Source organism: Eucyclogobius newberryi, unplaced genomic scaffold (assembly GCF_026437365.1).
Source record: "Eucyclogobius newberryi isolate DKJ021-1_F unplaced genomic scaffold, fEucNew1.0.hap1 SCAF_1, whole genome shotgun sequence".
NCBI lineage: Eukaryota > Metazoa > Chordata > Actinopteri > Gobiiformes > Gobiidae > Eucyclogobius > Eucyclogobius newberryi.
In genome coordinates, this window is record NW_027315723.1 from 39436777 (window position 1) to 39463601 (window position 26825).

Here is a 26825-nt window from a genome sequence, read left to right on the forward strand (position 1 = left end):
CAACTTTGACAAAGCCATGAAGTGCTTTGCATTTTCATTTTTAGCCATTTAGTAAGTGTGCAGCTTTGAAACGCTGTTTTCTCAGCAAAATAAGACACAAAAGTTTTCACAGGGTCATGGCTTTTGTAACATTTAACCAACGCATACAAATTATAACTTTTCTATGAGTAAATCACCAGCGTATGCGTACCTTTGAAACGAGTGAAATCTGTGCGTTCTGTGGATACATTGGGAAACCATTTGGCTCAGTTTGAGTGGCTGATAGACGGCAGGTTTGGCTCTGAACCTCTATTATTCTTTAAAAGAATAATAGTCTCTGGACTTAAAGAGCACGTTTTAACCAGAAGAGTTTCACAAGGAGCTTAAAGCGCTACTGCAATAACTTACTAACGACTACCTCAAGCTAGATGTGATCAATGCATGTAAAGTGTGATCAATGCGACTGATCGGCCCATTTTGCAGCTCATCAATCACATGATTTTTGGCGTGATAGGCGGCCAATTGATCGAAGCACCTCTACACTATAGTATAACATAATGTACCAGTAGTGACCCAGCAGTTAATAGGATTAATCCATTGCTTGTTTTTTTCCTTTGTTTGTTTTGGCCTTCCATGGACATTTTATGACAGATTTTGCAAACATTGTTCTTCTTAAATAACATTAGCACATTAGCCCTTTTCTTACCTGAGTGATTCAGCCATGCGTCGTAGGTCCTCATTCTGCTGCTTGAGCCTCTCCAGCTTGGCCAGGATCTTGGACAGCTCTCGACTGGACCTCTCTGGGTGCTCGCTATCCCTCACCAGGTGCCCCCCAATGTAAAAGAGCAGAGTACCCCATGCTAGCAACACCAGGGTAATCCACCGCCACGATCCCGCCCAGGGTCGCATGGTTCAGCCTCAATCCCCCCCACCTCTTCCAAGAACAACTCCCCCCACCCCAGAATCTGGACGTCTGCAAGTCACAAGCCCCACGAGTGCTGCAGTGTGGCGGGCATGGGCATCTCGGGCAGGGGTGGTGGTGCGCGGAGGGAGAAGTGGTAGAGATGGTAATGCAGTGGCTGGAGCTCAGGAGTGCTTTGGCCTTTGATCATCCAGGCTTTTTGAGGGGGCTAAAGCGTGCCCGGCATGCTGCTCACTTTTGGGGAGGAAGAGGTAGTTTTTCCTGCTGCTGTACAAATCTGTTTCTCTGGCTCCTTCGTCTTCTTTTGGTGCTGTAAGCGTGAGGTTGGATGAATTCTGTAGAGGAAAAAATAAAGACAATTGTGTGTAAGCTTAGGATAAAAATCTAATTCCACTGGCACAACACTACTGACAATCAGCAGGGTGGTTTGAGCGCCCACCAAACGTAGGGCGATCAGTTTGAACATTGTAGTACACAAGAGCAACAAGAATATGATGAACAAGAAGTTGCCATTTTTAAGAACCGTTGACAACTGGTGAAATATCATACAAAATAAAATGTTGTGATGTGATCGAATAAATATTAAGTCACTAATTGATGATTTTTAATAAACTGAAAGCACCATTTATTTGACACTGGCAAACTGGTCTAATCTGACCGAGGGACAGGGACAAAAGTATAGAGATGAGTAAAACTTACTCAAACTAATAGCATTGAACATTAATAGATTAGACTTGAAAAGCAAAACCACCAAACATTAAAACAATTATATTTTGACATAACATTACTTTTCTTATGTGCAAAAAAAACGTTTTTCTTCAAGTAAAAACTGCTCAAATCAAGATAACATATTCTTAATTCAAGTTAATTTATCTGGATATTGATATAAGAAGCTAAACTGTTGGTAAACCAGAAGCAACAAAGCTTATAACCATGTTGCATTGAGCTCTACCAGCACAACTGCAGCCTATAGCCGAGCAACAGCGTTTGACAGCATGAGTGACAGAGCTGACTGGTCCCTCCACAGTCCTGTACAGCTACAACAGCAGCAGCAGCAGCAGCAGCAGCAGCAGCAGCAGCAGCAGCAGCAGCAGCAGCAGCAGCAGCACAGCAGCAGCAGCAGCAGCAGCAGCAGCAGCAGCACAGCAGCAGCAGCAGCAGCAGCAGCAGCAGCAGCAGCAGCAGCAGCACAGCAGCAGCAGCAGCAGCAGCAGCAGCAGCAGCAGCAGCAGCACAGCAGCAGCAGCAGCAGCAGCAGCAGCAGCAGCAGCAGCAGCAGCAGCAGCAGCAGCAGCAGCAGCAGCACAGCAGCAGCAGCAGCAGCAGCAGCAGCAGCAGCAGCAGCAGCAGCAGCAGCAGCAGCAGCAGCAGCAGCTCACTGGATTGATCTGCACGACACTGCAATTTACATTTACACACTGAAGCCTGGTCCCGGAAGGCCTCACTGGCCCGGCGCATGCTACGTTCAAATGTAGCCATGAAACACGTTGTCAGTCTGCTCTCTCTTAAACACACAAGGCTCGTAGCAACAGGGGACGTGCATCATTTATGTGGAAAAGCAAACTCAGAAAAATATCTGGACGTATAGAAACTGAAAGACAACCATTTGTGCCAATGTTCTTTTGATGCTGATTTTATATATTGCGTCATACTTACCAAATTCAATAAATTGATATTGGGCACTTCCTAACAGTATCGCAGTAATCATGTTTTATAATTGAAGGCATCAATAACAATTTCAACCTTATTTGATTTGTGTATTATTGAAGAGGCTACAAAATATATCTTTTTTAAATAATCACAAATCAGGCAAATGTAATCTGAAATCTGATTTAATCATATTTTGTATAGTTTTCATATTGCACAAAAACAAAGACAATACTGTAAGTCAAAAATGAAATGATATATTGCACTCAAAGGCCTTAGATCGGATTTGTTACCTGCTTGTTTCCATGGAGATGGTATTACTTTTATAATATAATTACTCATGATCATTTTTCTTCCAAATTTTCAGACACAACTTCTCACTGCACAACCATCCCAATCCTGCTTGATCCTACTTGAATGCTACTCGCCTTTTAAATTCTCAAAATAATCCCCAACAAACTTTTGGGGAAAGCCACGACAAGAACCCAGCAAGCCACTACCCACATCCTTGTCTGACAGGCTACAACATTGCCAAGGTGATAGAGCAAGCTCAAAGCAGCAATGCAAAAATTCCCTGGATTATCACTTCCCTTCATCCTCAACACAGCAGGAGACATGGGAGGCAACCTTCACTGTCAAACTCCTCAACAAAGATCTGCTGAGTTTGCGGAGACAGCCTGTATTATGACGAGATCGAGAGTGGCAGGCGAGTGTGGCAGCCATCTTTGACGTGATGAGTTGGGGACAGAGGCGGGGCTTAATTTGATTGGCGGTTAGAAGGGACACAAGGAGACAGTGGTTCGGCGAGGAGGGGGTGCTTTTGACGAGATGGAAGTAGGTTAGCGAGAGCTGTCGTGTTAGCACAGCACACATGGGGAATGCTAAGTGGAGAGTATGGAGTTTTGACTGGTGTTTGAGGGGGGATGATGACTGTTATGATAAGATTTGTCAAAATGAAGGACATTGGCCTAGAACAGCAGAGATTTGAGTTATCACAAGTGCCTTTGCTAGTAGCTGGAAAGCAAAGAGTTGGAGAGATAACTCCAGACTGTGTGGACTGTAAGGTGCTGGTTCAGGTTTGTAGCGGTCACTGTTCTGGAGTGCCGGCCAGAGCACCACTTAAAGCCCGGATGGATATTCAGATAGGTGGAAACAATGAGGAGACACGGTGGCTGGTTCAGGAGCTTTGTGGAACCTCACAGGTACACACAGATTACACACTTTCTTTCCTTCCTATTCTTCAAAAGACCAGCTTCCCTTTTTTCCTCTCTTTCTCCCTCTCTCTTTCTTTTTCTCCCTCTACTTCTCTATCTTTTTTTTTTTTACGGTATAGGGTAAAGCACATACTTTGAAGACGTACAACTACACCTTCAGTGCACTTTTTCAGTTGGCTGCTTCTTCTTCTTTGGTGTTTTATGGCGGCTAGTATCCAAGTGTTACATTACCGCCAGACTTTATTCTTCTTCTGGTGACAAAGCATTTTCAAGAGTATGTATACTATATACTTCAGAATATTTGTATTTTGTCACATACTCTATTGGCAATATGGACAAAATCACAATGTTTTGGATTTTGAATAAAATGTATATTGTTTTATAATACATAATAAGATCAACTGACAAATATGGATTTATTTGAAGCAGGCCATTTCCACCATCTTGTGCCTGGTTAGAAGAACGTTGCAATATCCAATATTCCTCTCCACATTGTTGTTTCTGCTACTAAAATCGGTTTCTTTACCCTCTCGTTTCCTACCCATGCCCTTTATTGCATCTAAGCCAGCCTTGACACAGGGGTAGCTGCCTCTTATGCATGCAGAGTGGAGCTGTGCTGAGCTTGGGCCTTTATTATGGAAAATATGAGCTGCTTGCAGGAGGGTATCATTCCGTCAAGCTAACGGGCTAATGCCAGGGACTGTACTCAAACGCTGTCGCACCGTTGGAGTAGCGGTAATGAGGTTTGTGTTCACTAGACTAAAACTGATAAATTTCAAAATGGCCGAGGACAAGGCGGGCAACAGTGGCTGCCAAATAGGATATGAGGGGTTTTCAGATAACGACTCCGGCTGCTGTGCTTAATATTCAAACTTGTGGTTTAATGCAGTGTATTCATAGAGGGTGGGTAGATTTAGAGGAATTAGCAAGGAGAAAGGTGCAATTAAAGACTAATGGTAATGACAATATTGGATTATACAAATGGTAGTGCTCGGATTAATTCGCAAGTTGGCATTACAACAGGAAGAAAAAAAACAATGTTTAATTCATAGACTTTGAGAAAAATGTTGACACGTTATGACCGATCTTAATAGCGGGTTCCAAAATATGGGGGGAAAGGTAGTAAAAAACAACAAACAAATACAAATACAAGGCTAGGCTAGGCTACTACTGGAACTATTAAGAGCGTTCCTCTGACAACAACTCCTACTTTTTGGCAGAGGTGGACGTAAATCAAAATTTTGTTATTTAAGTAAAAGATACTGATACACAAGCAAATAAATTAAGTAAAAATATCACATAAATACATTGAAAAATAATAAAATAAAAATGTATTAATTGTTTATTGTTATTATTAGTAATCAGTCCAGTTGAAAAATATATTGAAGTGGAAAGTACAGACACTTTCTCTCAGAAGTAGTGAAGTGAAAGTAAAAAGCATCCACTGTAAATTCACCTAGGTACAGATACCCTTTTCCTTCTTTCCACAAGTGCTTTTGAATGAATGAAATTCTTTTTTGAAACATTTAGGAAAAATATTGGGATTACATTTTTGGGTCACTTTAGGGTCACTTTTGAACTAAATACAACATGTTTAGGAATATTGTCAAGTATATTAGCTTTGTTGGCTATTCTGTGCTACCGTGAGCTACTTGGACATTTCAGAATTAATTCAGGCAATTTAGTAGTACAAGTTTCTGCACTGCAAAAAGGCTGATTTCAATTATTGCTGCACACTGACATTTAACTTCTCATCTTTCATAATTACTTAATAATAATAATAACTTCTTATGTATAATTACTTTCAATTATCAACCGCTTTCAATAAACTTCCTTATATTTACTCTGTTGTTGGTTGTCAAGAACTAATTCGCAGAGGTGGGACCAAGTCTTGTTTTTTGATTGCAAGTGTCAAGCCTTTGGCCTCAAGTCCAACTCTTATGTTTTGAGTTTCAAGTCTTTTCAAGTATTTACACCAAATTACCAAATACATATTGTATGTTTGCAATCTATGTGATATTGTTTCTCCTAAAAAGTCACCAATGGGAATGTGGGGGAGGGACATGCTCCCCTTTAATCCTATAAAACAAGAAAAGCAGACCTAATAAGACAAAACCAGGACTAAACATCGGAATAGCCCAAGTCAAAACCACCATCCAACCTTTGAACCGTACATAGTACCTACGCTACACTGTTGAAGGAAATGCTGTAAATTTGCAAATTTAGTCCAGTTTCTTCTTTTGAACACTGATTGGCATAAAGTGAATTGCACGATAACACTTGATGGAGGTTTTCACAGCCTTGACTCTATAAAAGTATTCTTTGAACATTTCTATTCGGTCATGTTCTTTATGCTTTTGTTTTTCAGATCAACTCACCTAGCTACAAATACGCAGGCTTTGTAAAATCTAAGTACTACTAGACTTGCTGGAAACACCCATTTTCCTTACAATTTTATTTGCTGTCCAAACACTTAATTGTTCGTTATGAGAAGTAAAGTAAGTAAGTACATTTAATTTGGATAGCACCTTTCACAGACAGAAGTCACAAAGTGCTTCACAAAAACACAATAAAATAATAAAGGCCGTGGCTGCAGAGCCGCGGCGCGGTCAAATGGCCCAGCAGTTTCAGGAACCGCGGCACTGCCATATAGCCTCATGGCTAACCCTAACCCTAACCCTAACCCTAACCTTAACCTTAACCCTAATCCTAACCTTAACCCGGCACGGTCTAAAACGGCGCGGTCAAATAGCGCAGCAGTTTCAGGAGCCGCGGCACAAAATAACATGGCAGTTTCGGCCGCGCGCCGCGGCTCTGTAGACACTCCCAATAATAAAACACAAAACTTGAGTGAGCAATACACATACAATAACAGTCAAATCAGTCTCTAAAGCAACTGTAATTAAAAGGCTCGACTGAATAAAAAGGTTTTGAGCTGACCTTTAAAGGCAACAACAGAGTCCAGATCATTCCAGAGGCACAACAGCCTGGAAGGATCCGTCTCCTCTGGTCCCAAAACGAGTGCGAGGAACCAACAGCAGTTTCTGATCCAAAGACCTCAGTGAGTGAGGGGGAGTGTATGGTTTGATCAGATCGCTGATGTACAGAGGGTCCTGACCATGCAAAGCTCTGCAAGTCAGAACTAACATTCTAAACTGTATCCGGCAGTGAGGGGCAGAGTCCAAACATCTTGATCCCCCCCCCCAGATGGCTACCTTTTAAAACATGTTTCCATCATTCAAGATACTGGTAAACAAAATTGTAAAATTTGAATTTAAATAAACACATAATGTGTATAGTTTGTCATTTTTCTCATAGTTTTTCCATCCAGAGGGGAAGTTTGATAGAGACAATACAGCTGTTGCTGTTGCAGGATACACAATATATTTACCAACCATAGTAAATGCATAAATACATTTATTTCAATGAATATCTTCAATAAAAGTGATGAATCTTTAGCCTTAGCCGCATCAGAGCCGACATGTGGCAGATGTGTTGACACTGCAGTTTTCTACAGCGACATTGTAAACTACGTTTTCTGTTTCTTTCATAGAGCTCCCATCGTTCCAGTGCAGAGGAAACAGGATTGTAAAAGGTTAGAGGCAGTGGATAAAGAAAAGTCTTTCTAGTAAGCTTCGAGTCAATTAACTAACAAATTGGGGGAAATATTTTTTGCCTTCCAAATACTTACCAGAAAGGAAGGAATTGACTTTTCATCAATCAAACACTAGAGCTACAGAGGAATCCATGTAAAACCAGAAGGTAATATACATGTTTGAAGATATGAAAAAATGACAATATCAAGTGCATTGTCTATTGCAGGGGTCGGCAGCCCGACCAAGCCAAGCCTGGGACACCCGTTTCAGCGCGGTGCGCATGGGCGGACCAGTGCCGCGCATGTGGCTGTTGTAAACAAACCGGAATGAACAGACAGACAACAGATTCAATGAAGATTGGACCAAATCATTTGTTTTCATTGTCAATGCGGAAGGATTGCCTGCATGTTTGCTTTGTAATGAGAAGTTGTCAAATAGCAAAAAGAGTAATTTGGAAAGACATTTCCAGGGAAGTAATGCTAAATTTGCAGCCGAGGATTGACAGAGAAAGTCCGATTTCAGCTCTTCTGGAGAAATGAGAGGAGCCCAAAGATAGATTTAAGAAGTGCATTTTTAAGAAGTGGATTGAATCTCCAAACTCCATTACTGCTGCTAGTTTTGTTGCTGGGAGATAATAAAGCATGGAAAACAGTTCATAGATGGTGAGTGCATGAAGGATTCTCTGCAAAGACGGTGAAGGAAAGGGCCATTCAAATGGCAGGCAACATCACCAATTGGTAAACCAAGGTCATTAATTCAGCTCCAGCATACTCAAGTGCCTGTGATGAGTCGTGATGTGATCGATATCGAACAGGCAGCGCTGTTATGCAGGTATGTGAATTCTGGCCGCGAGAAGAAATTATAGAATGTATAATTGAAGGCTGTGTGCAATTCCACTGCCCGGATATGGAGGGAAAGAGAAAAGAATTGTGTTGTTATTGAGGATTGAAGAGGACTGTTTTTGTTTTCTACAAATCCTCAAAATAAAAATGACACCAAAAATCAGATTTCATAATTGTATTTCTATTTTTTCATCAATGCAACAAAACATAATACAGTAACATTGAAATAAACTTAATCACTAAATATCTTATGGCAGAGTAGTCACGTGGTGCGTCACTCTCTCCAGGGGCGCTGCAGAGAAAATAAACTTTCAATCAGGAATTCTTATTATGTATTTGTAGCCTGGTCATTTGATAATAGGCTAAAATTGCTAATATACACTTACACCCTGCGTTCCTGCTTATATAAGGCTATTCATTTTTTGCTGCTCCAGGCAGATTCGTTTTTTTGGTCCGATATGGCTCTTTGAACATCTATTAAAAAAACTCGCTGAAAAAATCCAACAAGGGTTTAAGGTGATCTTTTCATTTTTCTATAGTGTTTTTTTTTAATTAATTCACTTTTGAATTTTATATTTGAACCTCAAACAAAAAAATGACATTTCTTAATTAATAAACATGTGAAAACATGGTTGTCTATATATACCACCCTTTGGCTGTAATCATGTTTTTAACTACAGATTCTGCCACTGTACAATATTCTTTAACCACAAGACATATTTTCCATATTGAGAAAACCACTATCACATACAGCATATGTCATGATCATCTCTATTCTCTTGCCCACTGTCGGCCTGTGTGTCACTTCACATGTAGTTAGTGTGAATTATGTCAAGGTGACATTTTTTTATATCCTTCTGCTGTTACAGCCTCTCCATGCAGGCCCAGTACAGCAGTTTCGGGAGAAGATAGGGCGATACACATATTCCATAAGGAGAAGTATAAAAAGGCCCATTAATTTTGCCCTTCACCTCGTATGGGAGGGGGGCCTTGGGTCTTCAGTAACATGTGAAATGGACCAGGACACTGGGGAGGGATTGTTCATGTGGCCCGTCACAGATACAGCAGGGAAAAAGAAAGGAAAGGTGGTCAGAAATGTGTGTCTCTCTAAAGTCAGAAATGGGAACGGAAAATAAAATATCACCGCACAACAACAAATTCTACCACAATACAAATATAAAATTTACCACAACCATTACAACTACTATAATCAAAATGACCAAGACATCTTCTAGTTCCGCATCAGCTAATACTGCAACTTCTAGTAATTAAACTATACAATTTATTGTTCCATCTGCTGCTAGTACTATTAACTACTGCAACTGCACAATCACACTGAGAACTTTATCAAATTAAGGCTCAAGGACACAACAGAATTATGTAAGGCTTCTAATGAATTAAATAAATTCCATTTGAGATATGTAATATTTGTTTGTCACCAAAGTGTAAAAATATGTAAAAACTAACCAAAAGCAGAATTATAAGCATATGCCCACTAACCCAGGGGTTTAGAACTTGGTCCCGTCCATTGAAGACCTTTTAATGTCCCACTGATGTGTAAATGACATGAGAGCACAGTCATGGAATGGATGGGAATGGCAAAATTGTTATCATGGTGGTTATAAAATGGTAATTACAAAAAACATCCCCCACTCTGCTTAGGGTAAGAATTATTTTCTGGTAATCGATGAATCATAACTCTAGCCCTAGCCCCTTATGAAGAGTGTAAATCAAATGGTTGGTGTTTTCCAGAAATAATACGAAAACATGGCTGTAAATGTATTGAATGTATTGATCCCCTGTACTATTACTATTATGCCATACTATTCACTTGTATTTCAATGAAAAAAATGCATTTTGTAATCATCTTCTCAATTTGTATAAACTGGATTATTACATAATGTGGCAATTTATTACATAAATTGAAGTGTGAAGTAAGACTACTGCGCTCGACTACTGCGCTCGACTACTGCGCTCGACTACTGCGCTCGACTACTGCGCTCGACTACTGCGCTCGACTACTGCGCTCGACTACTGCGCTCGACTACTGCGCTCGACTACTGCGCTCGACTACTGCGCTCGACTACTGCGCTCGACTATTGCGCTCGACTATTGCGCTCGACTATTGCGCTCGACTATTGCGCTCGACTACTGCGCTCGACTATTGCGCTCGACTACTGCGCTCGACTATTGCGCTCGACTACTGCGCTCGACTATTGCGCTCGACTATTGCGCTCGACTATTGCGCTCAACTATTGCGCTCAACTACTGCGCTCGACTATTGCGCTCGACTACTGCGCTCGACTATTGCACTCGACTATTGCACTGCAAGACTATTCCACTGGCTGAAAAATCTATCTTGAAATAAGAACAAAATATGATGAAATCATTAGGAAACATCCTGCTTATTAAGTAAACGTATCAAAAGCATGATGAAAACTACTAGTCCTAATAATCTGAATTCAAGCAGTGCACTCTGCAAGTGGGATGATCTAATATAGTTCAATATGATGTCAATTCAGACTTGTTTCTCTCCTTTCAGTTGTTTCGACCGGTAAATAGAACAGTTTGTGCGAAAACAGATATTGGCTCTACCAAATCTAACTTTATTTAATAAAATGTAAAGGTTTCAGAGGTAGTCACCTGGGCAATCTTTTCAAAAATTAAAAACATTATGGACTACTGGGGGATTAATCAGACTTTATCAACCAAAATATTATATAATAGGCTAAAATGAAACAAAATATGTCTTGTAATTCTCTCATTTAAGATATAGATATATATAGATATATATATATATAGATATATAGATATATTATCTCTTAAATTTACATTTCAAAACACAATTACATTTCCCAAGATATCTTTCATAATTTGTTCCTTCCTGCTCTGGGTGGAGGATGACTAAGGCCAGCACAGAGGTCATCTATCAGAGCAAAGGCAATGGTCTGTGGGCATTTAGCTGCACACTGAGGCCCACTGATGAATAATACATGTGTTTGGAGACTGAATAGCACACCACGAGCAGAGGCAGCTTTAGCCAAACTGTAGGAGTCTGCCACTTCATATCTGAGTGTCTGAGTAGTGCAGGGAGTTAGGGAAGGCTTAAAGGGACAGTGTACACGGGACTTTGTGTGATGTCGACAGAGTAATTGGACATAAGGAGAGAGTGAAGGAGACAAGCGAGTGATGCGTTAAGAGAAAGTGTGAAGACTGAGCCGGGGTCTTTTGGAGGTTAGGTTTGGATTTTTGTTGTTGTAATGTATTATAAATACAAACAAACAGAACAAAAGCACATTCCTTAGGTATCCATCAATCAACCCATCGCTGGAGCCCTACATCCGAGATACATCTGTCAGTATAAGAAAACAGAAATGAAATAATCATTTGACAATAGATTCAGAAAGTTGATTAATTGTTGAACGCTAAAGGTGTGATTGTTGTCAGTTGAATGGAAGTTTGTGGAACCAATTCTAAACAAATAATGATATGGTCCTCCATCCATCTGATTTTGTGGTTCTCCATTGAGATGTATTGTATGTTTCTATTCCTAAAACACAATTCCCCATTTATTTTTGATTCCCCCGGATTAATTGTTAAGATCAGTCATGCATTTATATAGTTTTGATATGATTCCCCTGTAGAGTTCTGATTTATATGTTTTAATAATAAAAAAACATCTCAAAAAATGTCTAGTGTTTTTAAACTCCTTATTTGTTAGTTCCAATACAAAAATAATATCAATCAAATTATGCTCAAAGGTTCCATAGGACATGATTATATTAAGTTACACTAACTATATTAATAACTCATGAGGGATTTTCATTCACTTGACCCATCTTTCACCTTCGGAATGCCTGACAGTTATACATTTCCCATGATCCAACCAGACGTAAGGCCATTACATTTCGAACAAAGAAGTGTGACAAATGAATAGCCTATTTGCCTTCCTGCATAAAAGATGAATATGTGTGGTAATAAAGACACCTACCTAATATTAGCCTGGGAAAAGTGAGACTGCATGGGTCCAACTCTGGCAGCCATTTTGTACATCGTTTATCTAGAAATGTTGCAAAGTTTGCAGTTCTTTATAGCCGTAAGGGGCACTCAGTCCCCCTGATGGCTGCGTGAACTCTGATAGACGACCAGTGAGGATCTCCACTCAGCCATTTCCAAAGCAGGGCACATGCTTGATCAGGTAACAGCCAAAATAAGCTGTCTAATAATAATAATAATAATCATCAATCAGCTAGCAACCTCCTAAATCATTCTGGGAACTAAGCGTACCAAAATGACCATGAATGAAACAGGTTTACAATAAGTGGCTTTTTCATTAAATTGAAAACTAGGGACTTTTTTATAGACTTTTTGGCCACAAAAGCCCTGGAGAAGAAGCATGGCAGCCAAGCAGCTCCAACAGTGACAGCAAGTCACAAAGCAACCCTGATGAACTGGGATGAAGTTTCTTGCCCAAGGAATTTTGCCATGGGAATCGAACCAGTCAGATTTAATCTTGGTTGACGAAACGCTAATTTTGCACCAAAAGCAATATTGAGAACATGAACATTAACATGAAATGTGAAATAAAAAGTATATGTGCATCATTACATCCTGGAGGATGTTTTAATAGATAAAATAACCCTAAGTACCATTTAAGTGTAATGAGTGGATAGTTTTAATAAATAGTTTTGTATCAATTCATATCCCCCTACACACACACAGATCACAATTGATGCAAATGTTCAGTTAATAATCAATCATCTTTTCAATTCCAAAATCAATTGAAGTTACATTCCAGTTACGTCTCCAGTAAACTCTATGAGCAGTCACTTTTGCTCCTGGTTCACATCCTTTTGGCACCAGTCCCACTCGCATACTCACACAAACATGCCCTCAGCGGCTGAAATGTTTTAAATGTCCCTAAATGTGTGGGAGTTTCCAACCTCCCCCATCATCACCAGGCAACGCAAGGTCAAAAATACCCCAAAGCATGCAAAGTCATACCAACACTGGTTTTATTTCATATCATAGAAAGGATGGGTTTTAGATTGTTGCAATGATTTAAGATGATTGGAATCAAGAGTCTTGTTCTGAGTGGCTTGTATGATACTCATTAATAAGTACTTTAAATGTGTCCCTGTTAATACAAGACGAAGAAGAAGTGTCTACAGGTGAAAAGGAAAACAATCTGAAATTTAGAGGTAAACATTCAAAACTTATTGTGCCCTTTACTGCAAAAAACAACATTGCATACAATAATTTATGGCTGCACATCTATAGTAAACTAAAGAAATTATTTTCCACAAAAGACATGCTTTGTGCTTCTATTACGGTATTTGTCTAAAAGGGGACGTGACGTCATTAAAAGTTCTTAAACTATCTCTGATCCAACCATTTGCCCCTAAGAAAAGTACTTTTTTATACACATGTTTAATTGAAAAATTTAAAATAAAAAAAGAAGGAAAAAAAAAGATATCCACAATTCCCAAACCTCTGGTCAACTCAGTCATGCCTTACTAAATTACTAAAGGATATTAGCTCTCTCTGAACTCTTTAATTAAATGTGTGACTAAGAACTTTGCTAGGGGCAGGAATCAAAAAGTTATTCTCATTATTGTGCCCTTTCAAACAAACTGACATTTATTGACTATATTCCTTTATATTTGTACGTAATTAATTCAAATGATTTCAAAATGTGACGAATGCTGACCGATAGTAGTCGATGAGTGTCAAAGAGCTAAATTGTCATATATCTCACATATAGACTCACACCACAATTAAAACCCCTAAATAGTAGGCCCTATCCAGTGTTGTGAATATTTTATGAGATTTCTTCACAACATTTCAATTTTAGTGAAATGGCAGAGAAAGGAAAGCAGCAGCAAGCCAGGAGACGTAAGGCCCCAGAGCTACGAGTTATTGCACTGAATTTGATAATGCCTGCAGTGAATAGGCTAGTTTAAACCGGCGCACACCAAGGTCAAAACCCCACCATGCTTTCAGGCACAGTTTAAACATCCAGGAAAAGACTTGAAAGGCCCACTATACCATTTGTATGCTCCATACATTAACATAAATATATACTTTCGCTAATGGTAGAAACATTAGCTATATTTGCTAAACAGGTTGAGAGAAAATGCCTTTAGCATAAAGACAAATCCTTGCATAATTATAGAGGGAAAGAATGTTTTAGATACTAAACCTTTTCGGCTCTGTAGCAGAGAATAATATATTTTAACCAAAAGATTTTGTGTAATTGTAACCAATGACTAGTGAATATGTTTCAACTGTATGCGTATGATTCTAATGACAACTCTAACTCCTTCTTCACTACATAGTTCAGCTCTCTTTACCAGACTCACACTCAGCTCACTACCAAGTTCTGAAAACAGATGGATCAAATCCCTCTGATGTGCATACATCTATGGACTAATATCAATCACACAAGTTTAATCAAGATGGATCTCAAGTTAATGGACTGGATTATTCAGGTAAACAATTAAACTTTCTATCATTATCTCATACGGCGAACACGTTCTTTAAGAGTGCTTCATTCATGATCTCAGGTTAAGTGCCTTCTTAGAACAGCTCTTCTATGCACTTTCATTCAGTTGGGTTTGTATCGTCTAGATTGAAGCTGGACTGTTCAAGGTGAATTATGGGAAATGTTGAGTATAGTTCTACCTGCCACAAAAAATGTGGGGAAAAGTATAGAAGGATAGAACTGTGGGTGGGGATAGGGGGAAGGTGAAAAGAGACATTTTCTGAGCACTCAAGCCTCAAATGCAGGACAACACAGAAATACTCAAATATGTGAATCAATCAAAATACAATTTGGGTAAACTAAGATGAGGGAACACTTGTAGCTTCGTTAAAGCCAATAAAACTCAATTTTGTGCGATATGCCGCCTTTAATGTCCCGGACGAAAGGTGGTGAGGTGGACTGGTTGAGTGAGGCAGCCACCTCATCCTTTAACTCCAGACTTTCATTTTTTGAGGTTGCTAAGGGTTAACTATGCCTAAACCAGCGTTCATGCCGCTTTCAAGTCTGCTGCAGTTTGTTGGTCAATATCAGAGTCGAGCACACACACCTCTCCTCCAAGGTTATCTCCTTGGAGGATTTACTGACAGCGGGAATCACAAGCGCTCGCCTCCGCACAAGCACGCGCGCTCATATGGTGACACAGAGATAGGTACCTGAATGCACCGCCACGCTAAATAACAATGGGGGGTGTAATGGCCCCTGGATAATTCAAGCAGCGTTTTAATTAGCAAGGAGGCAGCGGAAATGATCAGTGAAAGCAATGCGTTTGGGATGTCTTTTGTAATTTTTGTGTGCATTAAATTTATTATCTTCAAAGCTAATTCTGGATATTTTGGTGCTCTATAGTCTACTAAAAGCATGTTTTCCCATGTGTTTGTGGAAAAGCATAGCGTGCCATACTTACAAATAAGCTTTTTTTTTAAACAGACTAGCACAATGTTTTCTAATTCCTTGATATGTTTGGATTCCTTCTTCCTCAACGGGGTCATGTGGTGTTACTGTGACGTGACTTTATATAAAATATATATATATATATATATATATATATATATATATATATATATATATATATATATATATATATATATATATATATATATATAGCGAGTGTGGCGAGGGATCCATCAGTCTTTGTGGAGTGATAGCAGATCTGTGGCCTCAGGGCTGGTCAAGGGCACAGCTGTAAATCCACTGTGAAGGAAAGACTGATGAACAAGTGCAGCAGAGGCCTTGACCACAGAGAGGAAAAGAGTAGAGAGCGGAGAGGGAGACATTTGGCAAGCAGCATTTGGCTTGTGTTTAATATACAACAATAAAACATGAACACTTAAAAAGGAAAAAAAAAATTCAATTATTCACCATCTTTGCCTGGCTTACCCAATCACAACATCCTCAAAGTGACTCCCTGGACATGTCTTTTTTCCATCCCTTCTCATCATAATTAGTCGTGATGATGGTTGACCTTTTCTGTGCAGGGAGAGTTGTGCCCAGAACGAGGCGCACAGGGAGGGGGCAGAAGCACCGGCCTGACCCTATCAGGGGGGCGCCAAACTGCATCATGTCACTGCGCCCATGCATATTATGCTTTCAAAAGGCTTTTGTAAACCATTGTTGTCTTGTTGTAGGATTGGAATTTCTAACTTCATATATACAAAAAATAATAATAATTTGTACTGAAAACTGTTCTGGCAACAGTGGAATGCTTCAAGCAATGTAAATATGGCCAAAAATATGAGCATATTGTGTCAAAACGAGTTAGAAGATTTCTTGTCCCATTGAATGGGTTTTATTGTTATAACATTGTATAGCTCTTTTGCACCTTCAAGGCCCTGAAAGTACGTTTTTATTGTCTTTAAAAACACAAAGGAGCACTTACAATTATTCCTTTGTATTATTAATTAGTATGATTATTGTGTGGAGAAACATTACAATTGTAATATTATTCACAATTATTGATGCCATGTCCAAACAATAGTAAAATCCCCAATTCATTTTCATTTTCTTGATGTGATAGATGTTTTGCCGCAAATAATACTTCTTGAGAAGCTCAAAAACAATTTAGGAAAAAGTATTATTTCCATCTTTTGTAAAATAAAAGCCACTTCTACTAACATTTCTGCCCCGAAAAATAACAACAATATTGTGCTTGTTATAAAGACCAGTTATCAGACTTATAGATCTGATGCTGTTTAATCTTTGAAAACATACTGTACTATGGTCTACTTCACTTTGCTTCCAGATGCTTCCATTCAGTATGTTTTTGTTCACATTCAGATAACAGACCATTTTGAAGGATGTGTATGGTCAAATTTTGCTTAAAGAATGTTCAAGGTTCAGGTTACTATTTTCGAGAAGGCAGCAGCCACAGCATGCGATGTTATAAATACATGCTTAGGTCAAACAAAACACAACTCCTGGTACGTTTAGCATAATATCTTTGGGAACCCATCCACAGAGGACAGTATCAGTGACCAATGAAAGAGACGGCGAGACAGGAGGGTTAGAATGCTAAGAGAGCACTAAATGAAGTGATATTATCTTCAGAAATATACACATGACAGAACGATACAGCCAGCATAGGAACGCTGCAAAGATCAGTATCAGAGCTTTGAGCCACACTTTGAACAGAATGAATAGCGGTCCGTGTGATGTGAGCTATAGGCCTGAATGCAGTAGGGCAACTTGGAGAGGTTTTTTAAAAGGATTTTGCAATTATGATTATATATACGCAAATATTTGTATAGAATGAATTGTTTATAGCCAAATTAAAACAATCACTTTAAAATGTAGGTCTCACTGGTGCCGAAAAGCGTGAAATAGTATAGTATAATAAGAGATTTGTAGCTGATTCAGAGCACACAAAGATTTGTGCAGATAAAGGATCAATGAGGAAACTTTCTGTCAGACAAATACATCGGATTAAGAGAGCAGTTGAAAAAATGCCATTACAAAGTAGCAAAAAGGTTTGAAGCTGCTGTTGCCTCTGGAGTCCCGCAAACGTCAAGGTGTAGGTTCTTCCAAAGGCTTGCAGTTAGGCCGAATCCTATTCGTCCACCCTCAACCAATGCTAACGAGCAGAAACGGCTCTTATGTGCCCAGAAATAATGAAGACTAATTTTCAAACAGTCTTGTTCACCGATGAGTGCCGTGCAGCCCTGGATGGCCCGGATGGATGGAGTGGTGGATGGTTGGTGGACGGCCACCGTGTCCCAACAAGGCTGCGACGTCAGCAAGGAGGAGGCGGAGTCCCTGAAGTGAAAAAGACCTCTGTAAAGTATGTGGAGTTTCTGACTGACCACTTTCTTCCATGGTACAAAAAGAAGAACTGTACCTTCTGTAACAAAATGATCTTCAAGCATGACAAAGCACTATCTCATAGTGTAAGGAATACCTCTGCATCAGTCAGTGCGTTTACATGATTACGAAAAAAACGGTTTGTATAACATTCGATTTTGACGTCTTGACGAAACTCTGTTCTTGTCCAGGTATACATGGATACGAGAAAGTCGAATTCCTGACAAAAACGTGTCGTCCTCCTAACACTAAGTGGCAATATGCGTAGTTTCAACGGACTAATTCCGGTTGATCTTTTGCGTCACATATAAACAACTGTCATGCGCATTTTTAAACAACAGCCAGATGGATAGTCGTACAGCTTTGTTCATCTCGTATGTAATGTCCGCGTTAGTTATTGTGCAGATAAAGTGCACGCTTCCTCTTCCTTCTAAGCGACCGTCTTCCTTGTATGGTTTGGTTCCGGGGTCATACGTCAGCGTGGGCCGTGGAGCATGCGCACAAGCCGAGTCTAGTTTCAGTGCGATTACGCAATCGCATAATCTGGGTGTCTCAATCGGAGTAAGGTGTTTACATGCACACGAAGATGTCTGATTGTATCGGATTAAAGCAACTATTTGTTTTTTTTCGTTTGCATGTTGCACTGATTGGCTGCTATGGGTTTAAAGAAGAGGGACTCATGGTGTGGCCCCCATCCTCCCCTGACCTCAACCCAATTGAGAAACTTTGGAGCATCCTCAAGTGAAAGATCTATGAGAGCTGGAGGCAGTTCACATCCAAACAGCAGATCTGGAAGGATATTCTGACATCCTGCAAAGAAATCCACGCAGAAACTCTCCACAAACTCACAAGTTCAATGGATGCAAGACTTGTGAAGCTTCTGTCAAATAACGGGTCCTATAAGATGTAATTTGATCTGTTAGGATGTTTCGATTGAAATAGCTTTTGATTTCAGTAAATATGACCTGCTAAGGCTTCTAATTTAACAAACGTCCATTTTAAATTCTTTACAGCCATTACATTGTTTGAAACTCTGTTATGCATAATAATTTAGACAAGTGCATTTTAAGCTTTGGGAGGTTTGTTCAATTACATTTGAATTGAACTCTAAAGATTGATGACTTGAAAATTATGATGCTTATGTGGATTATTTGGTCAAATCAGAGAAAATATAATTTGCATAATAATTTGGAACGCAGTGTAGCAGATGTTTAAACGAGGGATGTTGATTATTGTGTGGAAAAACATTCCCATTGTATAATAGAACAACACTCTTCAAGTACATAAACACCTTTATGGAATCAAACCTTAAAAATGATTTAAAAGTAAAGTTGTTGTGACATAAGCAGCCAGATAAAAACACATTTCACATATGCTTACGGTTTTAAGTGTAGACATTAAATCTTTAAATTTAGTTTCAAAAATTTCCTTAAAAAAAGATGTTTTAATTCTTACAGTTAAAAACTTTTAAACACTGTAATCTTGCGTTCCCCTGCCAAAAACATTTATTTTTGTATTATGAAATAATAAATCCAGTATATTGACACATTTTGGTCTCTGGGGTGAATAGCTCGTGTTCCTTGCTGCAGTTTTGCTGACCATATCGTAAAGCTGTCAGTCACACATTTTCAATAAAAAAGTTGCAAGTTCTTTTTATTACTCTCACAAACTTTGTCACCTCTACTACAGCCATTAAAAAAATATGACTTTTTAAATTTTGAATGATTCTCATTCAAAAGCAGTAGAACTTGGGCAGTAGAATATGAGGACATTAAATGCAATATTTTATATTACATACAATAAGCATATAGGAAGTTACACATTTAAAAAAAAAAAAGTATATGTATTGTACAGCCACTTGCAGATTCATCCTCTTCCTCAGCCTCTCCAGCTTCTCTTCTTCACCATGACCAAATATTTTACTTGCATTGCAACATAAACCACTCCTCCCACATTACCCATTTGTCTGCATCCTTCTACATATCTAATAGTTGGAAATGTTATTCTTCTTTTTTTTTTTTTTTTTTACAGAGTTTACAGAGCCAAGGCTGTACTTTTGGAAGTAAAGTTCTTGCTGAGGGATTATGTTTAGGGTCAACAGATAGGAGGCTCCTCCGAGTGAAAAACTGTCCTCCTGTCCCACTGCAATCTCCAAATAAACTCCAAGATTGACGACATTAGTTTTTCTCGATGGTCTCTGGGGCTATAACTTATTTGTTTTGCTGGAAAAATAAGCAGAACAAGTTGATACTGAGGCCTTTCCACTTATCTCTGGAGGAAGGATTTACAGTCCACGGTTAGCGACTATTACGGCCCAGCTGGAGGCTCAAGCTCACCCCCATGAAGAGACCCCGAGTTCCAAATACGATTATAAAACAATACGGGAAATCATGTTATTGTAGTAGAAGTAAAAGAAACTACTATTACACAAAAAGGTTGCCAAGATAAGGTGTATGGTTATATGTAATGCCATACTGTCGAATATCCGGGGAAGTCAACGTAATCTCAAGACAAGCAGGACCCTCCACCAGAGAAGTTACAAAGGGCACCTTTAACTACATTCTCTGTCAACCACTCTTTAAAGACAGCAATTGCAACATTTTTGTGAGGAAAAAAATAAGCTTAAACAAGACCAGCAAGAGAAAAAATAAATAAGAGTAGCAGCTGAAAAAACAAATTCCCATCTGGACCAATGTCTAGCAAAGTTATCCACTTTCAAGTTCACCGCAAATGTGATCCCCCCGTCCAGCATATGTCCATAGTGGCCTGTGCTCAGTCCTTTATAGCCGGTGCTTTTTGTGTCATCAGTTTTTATGGCTTTTTTCCTGCTGCCAAAAGTGCATTCCAAAAGGTATCCATCTATTGTTTCCATTGAAGATTTAATGTCCCAGATAGATGGTTTTAATGTTAAGTGAGACATTAATGTTGAAGATAATTTGGAGCGCTCCATTAATCTGAGTCCGAAACAACTTTGCAACTACATAGCCGCACATATTTCCCAGTGAATAGTGTGCACTTAAACATGGTGTTATACAGAGCTTTGACATTTTTTTCAAACAGTTATTATTATTATTTCCAGATGAGATGTTGTGGTCCTCCACGTATATTCATGATTTTCAGGCAAATCATTCCTAACTTGTTAGAAGCATTTTGTGAGGGCTTTTCCACATTCAAAAGATATAACATTTTGATTTGAATTGTGCAATTTTCATGCCAAATCCTTCAAATCAGGAAGGAATCCTTATGCCTGATTCATACGTTTTCCCATTTGTCTTCTGTGATAACATGTTATTTAATCATCAATACTTCTCCCAGCTCTACCTCTAGTACTCCTGACCATCAACTTGTCTTAGGTATACACAGAAGATACATTGTTCACATGGCAACCATAAATAAAAACATTTCAAAACGCATTAAGACGGGAGGACTGCATATCTACAAGACATTTATCGTTACTGACTGTTGCCCGAGAGATTTTTGTATCGTGTTCTGTGAATCTTCCAAAATTCGCCGTTGTCCATTCAAGTTAGAAGCTTTTCTTTAGCACTGCAGGCGCATTTGTGAGATGAAGTGAAGACTCTATGCCTCGAGCATGAAGCATCGCACTTGACCGGAATCTTCAACAAATAAATGATAAAAGCAGTTCGCGAGGTGAATATTTGAAGACTTGAGATGTGTGTTTTTGCTGTTGCATTTTCGACCTTCCTTTTCTATTCTTCTACTTCTATTTTTGATATTTCGAGACGGTTGTTAGGTTGACATTTAAAGCCATTGGGAACACCGTCTTGCCAACAAACTAGGGCAGACATTAACATTTTAATTCAAAAGCTCAAGGGTGCAGATTGTTTGAAAGCATTATCTTAACCTTGGAAAGCCAAAAATTACTAAGAACCAGAACTAAGGAAGCTAGTAGTTGCTCAACGTGTTTTCATTGTGGATTAGAGATTGGTAGAAAGAGGAATGTCAAACAGAAAAATATGAAATTGCTCAGAGTTGTTATTCTGGGATTCTAAATACATTTTTGATACTTCCTTCTTAGTATTTTAGTTTGTTAAAATAATAAAAATCTACATTCCTCCCATTACCTATGGTCATGAGCTTTTGGTAATGACCGAAAGGAAATAGGGTGAGGAGCTCAGTCACATGGGAGGAGCACGGAATAGAGCCGCTGCTCCTCCACGTCGAGAGGAGCCAGCTGAGGTGGCTCGGGCATCTGTTCCGGAGCCTCCTGGGCGCCTCCCTGGGGAGGTGTTTTGGGCATGCCCCAGTAGGAAGCGGCCCTGTGATAGACCCAGGACACGCTGGAGGGTCTCTCGGCTGGCCTGGAAAATGCCTTGGGATCCCCCGGAGGTGTTGGAGGAATTGACTGGGGAGGGGGAAGTCTGGGAGTCCCTGCTTAGACTGCTAACCCCGCAACCCGGTTCCGGATAAGCAGAAGAAGATGGATGGATAGAAAATAATAAAAAGCAAGTAATGTCCTCATGTCTGCTTACAAAAGCTGGTGAACTAAAGAGGGAATCCATTTTCCTAAAACTAAAAACATGAATTGCTAATGTCAAAGTTGGTTAGCTGTGGAGTGAGTCATTCATATGTAAAAACATGGAATCAGAAACACATCAAAGTTAGCTATTGTGTATATATATTTTCTAATTAAAAATCTGCAATTGTTATTACTAAATCATGACCAATAAAAGTCCTGTATTTAGTTTTTACTAGCCAGTGCACCAAAGTGAATGCTTCAGCGCATTATACAGTAGAGAACAGGTGAAGTAGTTATCGGATGCTGATTAGATAAGGTAATTTAATGATCCCGAAAATTAAAAGTCACCTTTGTGTCTCAGTCAAAAGTCTCAGTGTAGCTAAGCAGGAGGATTCTGTTACGTTAATATATTTCAGAATTCAAAGTTTAAAACTAAATACATGCTTTTAATGTATGCCATCCATCAGCATCTTGTCCTTCTTGGACGCCGGTGTCAGTTCTGGAGCGAGAGATCCATATTCAATTTTACACAATCAGCGTCAGACTGAGTGTTTTCATTGTAGACACGAGACAGCAGTGAAGGACAGTTACACACAAGCAGAGATGGGAGCAAAGTGGTAAAAGACAACATACAGACAGCAGACAAGAACTCATGCCACACCATAATGCAAGATAAAACTGCCCCTTTCCCCCATAGTTGTATAATAAATAAAAACACTACCCAAACAACCCAATGACTGTTTCATTGGTTGATTTTCTAACTTTCTATTGATAAAACGTACAATTTAGGCAAGCCGTGTTAGGCCACTGCTGTTGTGATTTTGGGCTTTACAAAAATGAATGTAATTGAATTTCCCTAGCAGGACTAAATTGAGAACAAAAGTTTATTTGTAGAGCACAAGGCCATTCAAGCGATTCACACAAGAGTAAAAATACATCAATATCACTAAACAGTTAAAGACATAAAAGAGTACAAATAAAATTGTTTCAGTCATATGCACAGCTAAACAAAACCGTTTCTAGCTTAGATTTGAACATTGTCAGAGAAGAAGCCTGTCTCACATCTTCAGGAAGACTGTTCCAGGTTTTAACTGCATCAAACTGAAACGCAGGACTAGGCATTAGAGCTGTATAATTTCAATCGTCAATGATCACCAACTCTCTAAGTAAAAGCATGCGATTTACTTTAAAGCAGAGTATAACATTTGAAGGAAGAAATTTGACTTTTTTTGTTAAATGTTAAAAAATCTAAAAATTTAAAGCAATATTTATTTGCTAATTTATTTATTTATTTATATATTAAAAATCAATAATAATCAATTTGATTAGTCAAATATATACTTTATTTACTAGCCCAACTAGATTAGGACTAAACCAAGACAAGGATTAGACCAGATCTACGTACATGGAGACTAAACTGGGACTAAACCTGGGACTAAACCATGGCCAGATCTGGACTAAAACAAGACTAAACAAACCTTTTCATCGAGTTTGAAAGAAATATCTTGGTGGCACGGTGGCAGAGTGGCTGGTTGAAGGCTGAAGATTTGACTCCCGGTTTTAATGTTCCTCCTCGTGTCTGGATGGGTTTTCTCCGGGCGCTTCGGTTTCCCCCATCAACTCAAAACATGCACCAAGTAAAATCTTCAAGCCAAGGTCCTGACCAAGCCTAGCACAAAGATTATTTGTGGGAAAACCTTCACAACTATAACTACATTTTATCGATTTATGGACTACAACTTCTCAACCATATAAAGGATCTCATTTATAACAAGGGTCATTAAAGTGTAGAATAATTCAAGCACTGAGTATACATTCCAACTGCTTGAAGATTGAATTAAGGTTGTTTTTAGAGGACTTGTTCTTGAACTCTGCACAGCTGCACAATACAAAAAGCAATATATTGAAAAGCGCAATTTATTGTTCAGCTTACTTTCTTTTAAAAAGAATTGAGGAAAAGCTATCTTTTACTGCAGGATTTATGCATAGGTTCAGGGACAGGACCACAATAAATCAATAATGCACTGCCTACTGTATACTGCAGACTACAGGTTCTGTGTACCAATTATCAAGCTAAACACAATGTCATGTAAAAAGTCCAAATAAGTAAGGAGTGCGACGAGGCAAAATTCCTACAAAACGAGAGATGATATTGGGTCACAAGAATGACAGAGCATAATAAATAACAAAACATTCAACTTATTTTTTAAACGCAGTATATAAGCAGTGTTCTCGCTGGGCTGAGGTTGGAGGATGGCGGGCCGTATGCGGCGCTCGAGAAAAGTAGTTAAAAAATGTGTGCTTGTGTTTTCGGCACTCGCGATCGATATGGAAAGCCAATATGATCACACTCTGCCACTTAAGAGAGGCATATCGCGGCGTATTTTCCAACACTTTTACAAATAAATCTGCGCTTTTAACGCCGTGCACCGTCTGATGTTACGTTCTCTTAATTTACGCTGCGCCATAAGCCGCTCCTAAGTGGCGGAATGTGATCATATTGGCTTTCCATATGCCGCCGGAGCATGGCGGCATATTTTGGGCGTAGCGGGGGCCTGCCCGCCATGCCCAAACCCTTCAGCGAGAACACTGTATAAGAGAAGAACAAGACCAAAAGGGGTAGGATTAAACTTGTTCCTACTCCCCTCTGATGCCACTAGATGGAGTTCTAACACAATCCTGACGAGGGAACACCTGATTGCGAAAAAGTAATGCATGCTCTCTGTAGATACATTATTTTAAGTTATAAAACATATAGTAAAAGTACTCAAGAGCATGTTTAAAGGCTGATAACGATACAAATAATGTATAATATGTGTCCTTTAATTTAACCCAGATCTGAGCCAGGACTAAACTAGGCCAAACGAGTACCACCAGTCGTACATGCCCCGCACTGGTCTTAGATGAAAGCCGTGCCAGACGTCCAGGGAGGCCGGCAGCAGAACCTGTGGAGATGGCCTGAGCAGATGAGAGGGAAAGGGGCGGACTTGGCAGGAGAGTGAGGCGCAGAGGGAGAGCCCGGTTGCCACTAGTGCAGATGTTGTTTATGAATCTTTACACAAGGTTGCACTTGATCCCAAATTCACCAAAAGGCAGCAGTGGTGCGGGCCCAGGGGCTGAGCAAACGCAACTTGTAAAATAATGATTATGTACCAGATCAAGGAAGAGACGCTGGTCTGTTCATTCTCACTGTCCACAAAGAGATCTTAGTACTGCTACCCTTAAGCTATCCAGCTTTAAACTGGTGCTATTACTTTGCTGCTACTACGACAAACACAAAAAATGCTATCATTACAACATTTAGCATCGCAGTTTATTTTTATATTGAATAATACTACTTCTGCAACAAAAATTTTGACATGCAGTATGTACTACAACTGCAACACTGACACCGACCAAAATATTATTACTGCTACCAATGCAGAGGGAAATATAGCTCCACACACAATACACAATAAGATAAGATAAGATATTCCTTTATTGTCCCACATGGGGAAATTTCATTGGTGCAACGCAGGTAGATACAGAGGTAGATACAGAAGAACAGATCACTTATAGGAAGTCTGAAAAACACTTTCAGTAGAAGATCTCCTATAAATAAATAAAAACTCCCATAGACAAATAAATACATAAATACCATTGCATGTGATCACGACAGTAATTGCACATGAATATGTGTCACGACAGCACATAGATTGCACATGAATTTCACAGTAATTGCACATGAATTTCACAGTAATTGCACATACGACAGAATTGCACATCAGTATTAGGTTAGGTCAGTATTGCGCCGGGATAACGTGACGATCTCCGGGTAAGACGACTGTTCTCCGCAGTTTCATGAGTTCCTCCTTTGTGGAAACGCGGTACGGCGCCGGCCGGGGGGCGGGGCCGGAGCCGGGGGGCGGGGCCGGAGCCGGGGGGCGGGGCCGGAGCCGGGGGACTCAGAGCCAAGACACATCGCAACGACACGACGAAAACACTCAATCCAGCCGAATAAAGTCAAAACAAGTTAATTTAAAGCGATTCCAGTGCGTGTCCCGATCGTTCGTGAAGTTCCTCTTTCATATAAACGTGTATATAAACGTGTACCGACGACACGCCGTACTTTAGCGCGGCCGGAGGGCGCGGGGGGGGGCTGGTGGGCTCGCTCGGAGCTAGCTCACGTCACAACAACACAACGAACGCAACGAAAAACGCTCAAATCCAGCCGAAAAAAGTCAAAAACAGTTGAATTAAAAAACTATTCCAGCGCGTGTCCCTATCGTACAGTAAAATAGAAAAAATATACTAACTATATTTACAAA

The 26825-nt window shown here is 39.6% G+C and overlaps 1 protein-coding gene across 1 annotated transcript in view; it reads right to left on the reverse strand.

The window, feature by feature from the left end:
- fut8b (fucosyltransferase 8b (alpha (1,6) fucosyltransferase)) overlaps window positions 1–26825 on the reverse strand; it is a 199929-nt gene that overhangs the window by 98597 nt on the left and 74507 nt on the right. Inside the window, exon 3 of the mRNA XM_072446193.1 lies at window positions 686–1236. Within this exon, the coding sequence (XP_072302294.1) occupies window positions 686–888 (203 nt within the window). The 5' untranslated portion in view covers window positions 889–1236. The remainder of the gene's footprint in view (window positions 1–685; window positions 1237–26825) is intronic.